The 12048-nt window shown below is 38.3% G+C and overlaps 1 protein-coding gene across 2 annotated transcripts in view; it reads left to right on the top strand.

The window, feature by feature from the left end:
* Window positions 1-2899: 2899 nt before the first annotated feature.
* Window positions 2900-12048, top strand: part of LOC306858398 (uncharacterized protein) — a 55138-nt gene continuing 45989 nt past the window's right edge. Inside the window, exon 1 of one of the 2 annotated variants that reach the window (XM_079398925.1) lies at window positions 2900-3234. In XM_079398925.1, the coding sequence (XP_079255051.1) occupies window positions 3223-3234 (12 nt within the window). In that variant the 5' untranslated portion in view covers window positions 2900-3222. Of the gene's footprint in view, window positions 3235-3551; window positions 3848-12048 lie in introns of those variants that run through there. The other variant, XM_079398924.1, reaches the window with a different exon arrangement.

A 12048-nucleotide genomic window follows, 5' to 3' on the forward strand; every position in this document is an offset into this window, starting at 1 on the left:
ACATACATAACACACACACACACACACACACAGAGAGAGAGAGAGAGAGAGGGCAGGCATGCAATCTTAAAGTGGAACAGGACTACAACATTATGTGGTCCTTGGGAAAAAAATAATAATAATATAAAACAAATAAATTCTCATAATAAAGGAATTTATTCATTCTGATAACATAGTGTTTTTAGTATGGGCTAGCTTGAATCAATCCTAAAGGGCTTAAAAACATTACATTTATTATGTAGGCCCTTGTAAACTAGGAAAACTTTTTTCCTCTTCTTTATCACCTAATATTTTCATAGGACCTAGATTACTCTAGTACTTTAAATGAATCATCCAGCAATGGCTGAACTATTATTAATCATTACAATGAGGCTCAGAGCAAATTTACTGCTGCTAAGCAGAAAGTAGGCTATTCTTGACACAAGCAAATGAACCAGTGGCTATACTCCAAGAGGCTACCTGCCCGAGGGGCGATCCCATCCTAGCCAAGGAGCCAAGCGAGGGATGAGGGGGCGGAGGAGCTGTATTGTTTGAGTGAACTGTAATCCTCTCTAATTCCATGCAATCGAGGGTCTTTTATCTGCCGATTAGCAGTGGGCTTCAGTTTTCACAGTTTTCTTTATCACATGATCTCACAGGCTCTTTAATATGACAAGAAAATGCAATGAAGAGAAGTCATCTTTGAAGAAGTTGGAAAGTTTAGATGGATGGATGGACTGATGGATGGATGGATGGATAGATAGATAGATAGACCTAAAAATTAAAATTTGCTGAATTTTTACTCATCCTTAGGAAATCCAAGATGTGATGGGTGCCAACAGAATGCTAGCAATATTCTGAATAGACTCATATGTGACCCAGGACCACAAAACTTAAGTGTCAATTTTTCGAAATTGAGATTTATACATCATCTGAAAGCTGAATAAACATTGATGTATTTAATATTTCATTGATGCTTTCCATTAATGTATGGCTTGTTAGGACAGGACAATATTTGGCCGAGATACAACTACTTGAAAATCTGTAATCTGCTGGTGCAAAAATATCAAAATATTAAATAAATCGCCTTTAAAGTTGACTAAATTAAGTTCTTAGCAATGCATATTACTAATCAAAAATTACGTTTTTATATATTTACGGTAAGAAATCATAATAATAAAATAAAACTATACTATAAACTAATAAAATAAAACTATACTAAAAACACTGTTATCAGAATGAATAGGCTAAATTCCTTTATTATGTGTTCTATGAGAATTTATTTCTTTGTTTTATTTTATTATTATTATTTTAATGTGGAACATATGGAACATGATCTTTACTTAATATCCTAATAATTTTTGGCATAAAAGAAAAATGGATAATTTTGACCCATACACTGTATGTTTGGCTATTAAATATACCCCAGCGACTTAGGACTGGTTTTGTGGTCCAGGATCACATATGATATGGACTCATATTTTAGCCAGAAACAGTAGTTTGAAATTACAAACGACTTAAAGTTGCATTTGTTTATTACAAACGCATCACTTCATAATACTTTAATTGATGGACTGGAGTTGTGTGGATTATTTGTGGATAATTGTGATGTTTTTATCAACTGTTTGGACTCTCATTCTGACGGCACCCATTCACTGCAGAGGATCCATTGGTGTGTAAATAATGCAATGGTAAATTTTTCCAAATCTGTTTCAGTGAAGAAACAGATTTATTTGCATCTTGGATGACCTGAGGGTGAGTACATATTCATCAAATATAAATTTTTGGTTGAACTATTTCTTTAAAAGGTAACAGATTATATTGTATCACTGTGGACGTGCCTGTCAAAATGCCTTATCAGTGAGGCTAATTATTTGAGACTGCCGAAGAACACAATGACCTTCTAGATAAATGTATTTAGTTGATCATAGCACGCTGATGCTGTCTTTTACCGGAAACAAGCTGATGCAAGGAATGAGAGATAATGTCATTTCAGCTAAGTGCACGGCCAGATCTTGGCAAGAGCTCTTTTAATTTATTGCAAATGGATGGGGACCATTTGTGTGTCGCAATTTCTTAAACCTGTGCGTAACTACATGAAAAAAAAAAAAAGTTATTGCCACTGTAAGAATTTTTTTTAAAAATTGTACCTTTACAAGTCTAAAATCTTTGTACATTAAGTACCTTTTAATGTACCTTAGAGAAGTATTATAATATGTAACCTTAATGTATTAACTTTTTAAGGGTAAATACAAAGTTGTCCCCAGTGGCAAGCTGTTGCACCACCATTTTTGCAATCATGAAGGTGTGGATATACCTAACTTAAAACAACAGCATTCAGTCCATCAGTCTATAAAGAAAACATTTTTAGCTTTTCATGTTATTAATATTTCTTCTAATTTCTGTCACAGGGCAACAAACCTCTGCGCCTTGAGTAAAATCATTACAGAGTAAAATAATAATGCAAAAGACCATGAAATTAAACCTTAATCATAAAATAACTTGTGGATGACTCAGGCACAGAAATGCATGATCAATTATTTAATGAATTTTATTCCAAAAATGAAAAAAATATATTTTATAGCTAAATGTATATTTATTTTATGATATTTACATAAAATATTGTTGGGAATAAAATATATAGGATTCTTGATTTTAGGTATAAATAATAAAAAAATTGATTAGAAGTAGAATTTTCATAAAAAAAAATTGATAGATGCTGTGAAATAAACTATGTGAAACATTTTTTAAATACATTATAGGCTTTATTGCTGCTACTTTATAGCATAGTGCACTTTTAAGCAAACAGCTTGGCCTGAGTTTAAAGAGTGTCGCATTCGGGACGAGTTGCGAATGAGATCCAGCAGCGGTTCGGTGGGAGGTCCCTTTAAGTTTCCATTGAGGGAGGCCGCACTATGTCACATGATGGATATGATATAATGAAACAGCAAAAGTGTGTGTGTCCATGACTACAAAATGAGACTGTAAAGCAACGCAGTCGGCCAGTACACGCCCCATTTTCAGAGTTGGAGCTACTGAAGCTGCAGTGTTCCCAACATCACCCAGTGATGGTTTCGTAGTGCGGACCGGACTGCACCTGCTGCCACGCATAATAGCCTACGCACTTGACAGGAAACGCAAGAGGACGCATGAAGTTATTTGCGGTTCCTTCATATGATGAATGATTACATTTACCGCAAACTCCTCGCGCTCATGTGAGAACTGAGAAATGTGTGGATTGTTATGAGCAACAAAGTAAGTGTGCACAATGATGCCTTAGGCTATTGGGAATGTATGTGCATGTTTATGGGGGGTTAAAAGAACGGGTCTCTTGTTGCTAAGAGGAGATGTTTTGATGATGTGCCACATGCAATATTTTTTCACTCTACCAGCCTTGCCAACGTCCGCATTCCGGTCTCTGTTGCGCAGATTAAAATCCAGAGTTAAGGTTGAACATAGGAAAATAAAAAAAATTTTAGCCCCGCGTTTAATGCTGCGCGTGGATGATGTCTTATTCAAAACCTCTAAGCTGAGCACTTCTGTTAAAGAACAACATCACGCCCCCTAAGTGCGCAGTTGCCGAAGGATGTCACAGCAACCGAGTAGGCTATAACCTATGTCTGCGTACCGACTTTAACCTTTACTATCGACGATCAACTGAATATATTGATATTTAAAGCGTGCAGAAACGAGAGAGGGATCACTTGAGATCTAAAAGAGTAAAGCCTCGCACACTTTTAGAAGTTGCGCTGTTATTTCAGTACCATCGTCATCATCATTACACAAGATAAAGCGGAACAGGCGCTTCGGTGATATGAAGCAAAACTTCGCAGAAATGAGGAGCCGGCTCGATGCCTCTCATGAACAAGTAAGACTGTTGAGATTTTTAATTCACTTTAATGTAATTTAATATGGTTACGTATGTATAGGCTATGTTATGTAAGCCTATAGGAATTTATTTTGTTGACATGGATTTGCCGCGTCATTGTATGTAAAGGAATATAAAGTCATCCATTTGTGTTGTACTTCGCGCATATAGCGTTTAAACGAGTGTTAAATTAGTTTAGTGTGTTTAAAAAAACTATACGTGCTAGAATCTATTCCAGAGCGTTCCGTGAGCGCGCGAGTCTTATTTTGTAGATTCGTAGAGCGATTTCCGAGCAAACATTTTTGGGTATAAACAGGCGACAGCTGTGTGGATCCATATTTTAAAGAAATCGAATTAGACTCCTGTCCGTCGGGGGGTGTTAAGCTATTTTTTCCGCAATAACTTGCGACGCCACTACCTTGTTGTCGTGGAGGAACGAAAAACAACCCGAGCACCTGACAACAACCTGAGCGTGCGCGCTGCCAAGACGATAACACGCGCAACAGGTAGGTTGAGCCTGTGGCGTGTAGACGAACAGAGGAGCGCGGCAAACCGGAGGAAGCAGACAGAAATATGGTTTTGATTTATTGTTAGTGACGTAAACAGGTTGTCATAAAGTAGGTCGCTAAGCACCTGCGCAGGTAAAGGGCGTATTTAAGAGGATTGACGTTGACATTGAACGTTCCGCCAATGATGATCAGTCAACTTCTAACTCAGAAAGTGGTAATGTAGGCTACTGTAAGTAATGGGCAACTTAAAAAATATTTTGGGGCATGCCTGAATTATGTAAGTCTTATCAATTTAGTAACTTTGGAGGTTTAGGAAGCATGGCTAGATTTTTATAAAGCCACTAATCAGGACACGTTGACACATCTCATGTTTTTAGGTTAAGGCTAGTGTGTGTGTGTGTGTGTGTGTGTGAACCAAAGAGGTTCATATAATAACTGGAGAGAGGTATCCATTAGCATTCCCGTTCATCTCAGTGGCACTTGCTCAGGTGGCGCAATATGCAATTGAAATCTGCCATATTTGGTTATGGAGGCAGCCAGGTTGTTTTGAGCCAATCACCTGAGCTGTAAATGCCATGTGACTTATGACTCTGGAGAAATATGATGTCATGACAAAGCTGGGGAACAACTATACATTTTTATATTAATGTCAGTGGATGTTTAGTTTCCCCAAAGTAGGAACAGAATGAATTGCAAATAATATTATAAAAATAAATAAAACTTTAGAATAGGAAAATATTCATTATTAATTAAGAGCTTTCCCTTAATAAACTCCTAATTTGCTGCTTGTAAATAGTTAGTAAGGTAGTTGTTAAGTGTAGTCATGGAGTAGGATTAAGTGATCTAAAATATGGTCAAGGCATTAAATGTGCTTTATGAGTACTAATAAACAGCCAATATGCAAGTAATATGCAAGCTAATAAAAATTGTTACCAAAATAAATTGTATTGTTTCAATAGATTTTTGTGAATTTAATAATATGTAAATTTGATAATTTTATAATATTTTTTTAAAGTAATATTTTAAAATAATTTGAAACAAAATAATCACAAAAATTGGAACCTAAAAGCAATAAATGTTATATAATAAGTGTTAGAACCATGTACACAATGAACAATATGATCTGCAATATACCTCTGTGGGCAGCTTAAAATTAACAAATGATGGCAAAACACCTTACTTGCATTTTTATGTGTTGTGTGAACCAATCTGTATAGACTCCTTGCAGCTCGTTGTTGAAAATGCATATTTGTTTGGCCATTTTCTATCTTGAAAAAGAGCTATTACAGAGAGGATGGCAGTGAGCAGCAGCAGGTGTGAGGAGTTATTGTTATGGCAACCATACATTGCAAGCTGATTCACTGAAAGAAGTTCTTGCATTAAAGCACAAATCATCTTGCAATGGCAATGAAACCGCTTTTATTTTCTGCAGTGTCATTCAGTTGAATACTTAAGCCAGTGAGCAGAACAGCTAAAACAGGAACATATTTACCTTTTTTTTTTACCCCAGGTCTTTATCTGGTCACCCTAGATTTAAGTGATCTCAAACAACAAAATTGGTTGTTAATGTTGTAAAGACAAGGGGATAAGTTCACAATGTACTCATAAAAAAGATCATAACTACCAAAACTCCATCTGTGCCTTGCGTGTCCCTAAAATAATGGAGTAAGCCAAACGCCGGCTTCCGTTCCAAATTATGTTGGCTTGGAAACCTTTTGGCTGTGTGTCAAGTCACTTGAATTGTAAGTCACTTGAGCTATAAGTGACAGAATTTTTAGGGCTTTCCATACCTTGTAAACATTCCCCGAAAAGGACAGTATTTATGAGACTGGCTTTCATTTGTGAATGGGAAAAACCGACTCGAGGTCATGTTGTTCTGAGGAGTGTTAAGTGGATCAGTGTGGTGTAAGGAGTTATTTCCACTCTGGGGTGAATTAACCAGGCACATTTACTCACCACTGCATGGAGGAACACAATAAGATTAACATTGTATTTAAAATGAACCAGGAACTGCTGACGCATGAGAGAGGCCTGCTGTGGATGTTTGCGCGTGCACGTTAATGTGTGTTCCCGCTCGCCAAAAACAAACACGGACCACGAAGTGCATCATCAACCACGATGTACAAGGCTTACTGATAGAAATGCAGACCACAAGAGCTCCAGAAATGAAACAAGCTATTCTGGTCTTTCTTTAGGAGATAATTGTGGTCTAATTTGATCCATCACCATACATCCCTCATCCAATCTGTGTTGGGGAACCTCCAGTCAACAACATCACGCAGTTTCAACTCACTTTAAAGCCTTGGAGACCTGACGTTTAACAGCTTCCTCTTTTGATGAGTCATCTGTGGCACGCCAACTAATGCAAACATTTAACTGGAAACCCAAGATTAAATGTACGCTTCTAGAGAACAGTTTAAAAACAAGAGCATGTGTGTTTCATTTCCTGATGAAAATAGCACTATTTATATGCATGCTCACTGTAACGTGCATTTCATTTTGGGTCAGCTGTGCGTCAGGTTGTTAAGGTTTGCATTAGCAAGTCGTGATGATGTTCAAAGGTGTGTGTATGCATGATTAGAAGTTTGTTTGGTGCGTATGAGTTTGTGTGATTCACGCTCAGCTGTGAAACCTGCATTTCCGGCTGCGGGGTGTGTGTGTGTGGTCATGATGTACTGCTCCCATGTGACTGCGTGTGTTTACATCCGACGGTGGACGGGAGGGGAAGTGAGCGATGACGCAGGAGCAGCGGTACAGAAGCAGAGGCTGCCGCCATTACCCTGAGCAGGAAAAAGGACAGAGTGAGTGAATAAAAAGAGACTAACAAGACTTCAGATTAGATATATGACAGTAGAGCCGTAGAGGGAGCATGAGATGTGAAAAATATAGGACATCATAAAAAACAGAAGGAGAGGTAAAGCACAGGCTACGACATATTGCAGTGCGGATTAACTTGGAGCTATTTAAAGTCTACATGAAATCTAAATTGATACAGTAGTTGAATTATATAGACCCTAGATTTGAAAATAAAGCTGCAGGGGAGTCCAATCCTGCTCCTGGAAGTCCAGTGTTCTGCAGAGCTTACCTCCAATCTGACACACTTGCTTGGAAGTTTCTAGTAATCTTCAAGACCTTAGCTGCACTTGCAGCGTCTCTATGCAGTGTAAACTGTTCCCTACTCTCTGAGCACAGGATACCTGTTGAAGTTCACATCACCTGACAAAATGCGTTCATTCAGAACACCTTGCTTCTTAAAGTAGTGTGGTGATGAGCAAAGACAGGCTGGTAAACTTTCTTCTCCACATGTTGTGTTGTATCGTACCCTTATTTCCTGTGCCATTTACAGTGGCCTTCAAACTGAAAATGTTTACTCTCTTCGGATTGAAATCTTACTTAAGATGGCAGGAATACCCTGTGAAGTCGTTTGCAAGGCACTTTTGTTTGAATCAAAAATCTTTTGATTAGCTTGTTTAGGTTTGTTTAATTTTGATTGGAGCTCACTGAAGCAGGACTGGACAGTAGGATACATTGAGAACTTGATCTTCATCATCTTTGAAAGTGGTCCACTTTTCACAATCCAGTCAAATTCCAATAAATAACAAAACATTTTTTCCTCGCCGAATAACCTGTTTTACTTGGAAATACGTTACACTGTGAAAATAAAACGTGTTTTGAATGCAGTTTCATGTTGACTTTGAAGTTCATCCCTAGCTCTCAAACTTGATCACCCAGTAGCCAACAAATCATTCTCTTTCATCTTTCCGCTCTGGCTTCAAACATCTTAAGCCTTCCTTGTAACCCACAGCCATTTATGATATTCAAAGCACTAAATACCCCTTTGTGTTCTAGAAAAACTCTGGTACTTATGGTTTAAAAGCCTTTATTCAAACCTTGGCTTTGTGAGAGATCCTTCCTCTCTTCCCAGGGCTTCTCAGGTTGGCAGGGAGAACGTGGCGATGGCCGATATTTGTGTCCCGAGTTCCCGGTTCCCAAAGTGCTGAAAGGGAGAGGAATGCGCCCGGGCAAGCAAAGCTGGCAAGGCCACTACCCGAGACCTCCGCTGCCTAATGTGAACTCATATCTCACTCAAGATGCCATTGACAAAGAGCAACTCTCCACGGGCACTGTGTTCCGCCCTACTGAAAACCTCATCTATCAAGAGTAAGGTCTGAGTGTGTTTGTGTGAGAGAGTTGGAGTGCTACGGTGGCTTGGCTTTCAAAGTGACCAGCATAAAGAGGATACATTTTCACAGAGTAATGACACAAGCTCGACTTGGCAGCGGTTGGTGAAAACGCTTTGATTCCGCCGTGCCGGAGAGCACAACGCGTTCCTTATGCAGAGGAAGCGGTTCGGTCACTATAACGCAGTAAACTTTCACAGGAAATGTAAAACGCTATAGGCAAGAAGGGCAAACTTCCATATTAATGCAGTTTCAAAAATCCACCACAGTTAACCCAGCACAGCTTTTTTAATTTAGCCAGTTTGTCAATGAAAGAAACAATGTGAGCTAGAAATTCCAAAACAAATTACTTCCTTGGACCAGTTAGCCTACATTTTTATTGAGACTTGTATTGCATAACAATGAGTCATTTTTGCTGGACTCTTTCTTTTGGACAGAACTGAAATGATTCCTGTAAAATCTGAAAATAATTGTTCTGCTACAGACAATCCCTTTACAGGCTTTTTTTGTTTTGTTTTCGTAGTGAGTGGAGATTATTGTTGTAGAAACTTCCTTGGTGGTACAGTATCGACTTGTTTTCCAACTAATGAAAGGACCCAGGCAGGGTGTTTGTCTAGTTGGAATCCAAAGCCTTTTGGGGCGAGTGAAAATCAGGTCAATTCCACTGGGTCATTTCAGCCAGAGGAAAGCTACCCTCATCCCATATTTAAAACCATCCCCTCTCTCTTTCTCCTTCCTCTCTTTGTCATCTGCATGCCCCTGATGCAAAGTAAACAAGCCAAAAGGAGTGAAACCATACTAACAAATCAATGAAGTCTATTGTCCATGGCCAGTTCTTCAAAATGCTTTTCCCCCTGTAGCACAGCCTCATTTTAAAAAAGTTAGAGTATTTCCTTCTCATTACCTCTAGCTCATTTCTAACCATATCGTTCAGATGACTTTCCGTAACCAGTAAAAATGCTTTCAGTCAGGCTAAATAGCATAAACTGCTGACTCATGCCACAAGCTAACAACAGAAGATGCAGGCAGTTGCATTACCGAGCAGGTTTGCTGAATGCTGCTTGAGCCTGTTAGGAAAGGAAATGTACTAATGAGCATCTCAGCTAGTTTTTATTTTTTATAAGGCAATTTATTTTGTGGCTTTCTGAGTTTATATTAAGATATTAGATATGACTGGATGGAGTCACATTATTTCTGCATTAGAATAGGCCTATAATACAATCTGTGTTTTCTATATACAGAGCTGGCAGTTTGATAATACATATTTAATTTTGGTGCATTTATCACTATATATTATTTGTGTGTTTTTAATTCCAAATCTACATTAAGTAAAAAAAACTTAATGTAGGGGCAGTCGTGGCCTAATGGATAGAGAGTCGACTTGTAACCCAAAGGTCGTGGGTTCGAGTCTCAGGTCCGGCAGGGATTGTCTGTGGGGTGAGTGAATGTCCAGCGCTCCCTCCACCCTCAATACCACGACTTAGGTGAGACCCTTGAGCAAGGCACCGAACCCACAACTGCTCCCCGGGTGCCACAGCATTGGCTGCCCGCTGCTCTGGGTGTGTGTTCACTGCTGTGTGTGTGCACTTGGATGGGTTAAATGCAGAGCACAAATTCCGAGTATGGGTCACCGTACTTGGCTACACTTCACTTCACTAAAAAAAACAAAACAAATGACAGCTCAGCTTTGACAGTACATCTGTTGGTGAATGCTTATGCAACAATTGGTTAAGTGTAACATTTTTTTATGATGTGTTAAGTGCATAATTAAATATTACACATGAGGATGATGGAATTATTTCCCTAAAGGCAGTTCTGTTGAGGGCTTGTTTTTTAAGGAGTGGTTGAAAGGTCGAAAGTAGAGTGCTTAGTTTTTGTGAGTGAATGTTTCAGCAAATGCTAAATGATGTTTTGCATGAATTTTTTTTAAGGATTATTAATATTTTGTTCTGAAATTCCAGTGTATATGCATTACTTTTGCATTTGTTTATTTTTTTCATTCAGAATGTATTTTATATATATATATATATATATATATATATATATATATATATATATATATATATATATATATATATATATATATATATATATATATAGCAATCATCCATTCCATCTAAATGTTGACCTCTGGGTCCTAGCGTTCGATTCTGTTCCTCTTTCTTTCTTCTCCTGTGTGCTTGAATGTCCTATATGCGATAAAAATGGACTAAGCATAGCTGCCATATTTAGCCAGATCACTGAGTTCCCCTCATGAATTGCTGTAGAAAAACAGAAAGGAGAACTGAGGTCAGCCAAATGCAACTTCTTGTACAAATAGCCAGAAAACGTACAGATAGTCAGAGCTAATCTTACTGGAAAATAACACTTGTAATATTGTAAAGTCAGTAAAGTGACACACTATAAACTCTGCTCTTAAAGAGATGTTATCGTTAATTTGGCAGAATTTTTTTTACAATGCAGATTTCCTCTATTCCATTAGCATTGCATTTGACTGGATTTTGTCAAACAAACCTGATGCTGCATCTCTGATTGTTATCAGCTATACGAGAGTTAGATTTTTTTTTACCACCGTCAGCCTGAAATTGTAAACCACAGTCAAGATCGTATGGTATCCACCCATATGGTGCTGTAACATCAGCTAAAAGAAAGAAATATGAGGGTATCATCGGCCAAAGATTAAATGACCAAGCAGTATCAGCACTGGCTCTTTTGCTCCATTACAGCTGCCTCCACCTAGTGGCTGCTTTGTAAAACACATAATTTTGACTACTGACCCTAGATCAGGTGTTTCATGCTCAGGTAACCATAAGCAGAAATAATTCTGTTCTGGTATCAGTTCTCATCAGCATGAAGGAAGCTGAATTAGTGCCAACGAAGAGACCATGCCCTCCCATCAAGCTGCTAGTCTTCCAGATCTTTCTTTAGCGTGGGCAGAAGGCCTTTGACACTTCACCAGACACGTAGGCAGATGCTTGGCACAAATGCCAGGAAGTGCTCACTATGCCAGTGCTACGTCACTACACATGCACATACATATGCACACGTACATATGCAAATACATACATACAAATACATACATGCAACAGTGTGTCAAACATACTCCCACGCTAACAAATGCAAATGCAAACATTTCCCTCCACAAACAGTGAGAGCATACACACAAGCACCCACGCGCACACCAAGCAAAAAAGGATAAACGCCCACACGCAGACGCTCACAAATATGGCTACACAGAGAAGCCACTATTCTGTGCTCTAACTTTTCCTGATAACGCTACCTGTTTCTCTTTTGTGTCTGTATATTCTATTTAATCATTAGTGGTGCTAAGGCAAACATCACTTTTACTATTGCTTCTATTCAGTTATGTAACTATAATGCAAACTATATTATCATCCACACTAATAGATTTATTATACGCGATGTCGTACTCTGCTTTAAATGCTCAAGCTCTTTAAAGTTGAGTGGATTTTTATTGGCTGTTAATGCTTTTATCATTCATCAGTTGGAA

The sequence above is a fragment of the Barbus barbus genome, assembly GCF_936440315.1.
Source record: "Barbus barbus genome assembly, chromosome: 39".
NCBI lineage: Eukaryota > Metazoa > Chordata > Actinopteri > Cypriniformes > Cyprinidae > Barbus > Barbus barbus.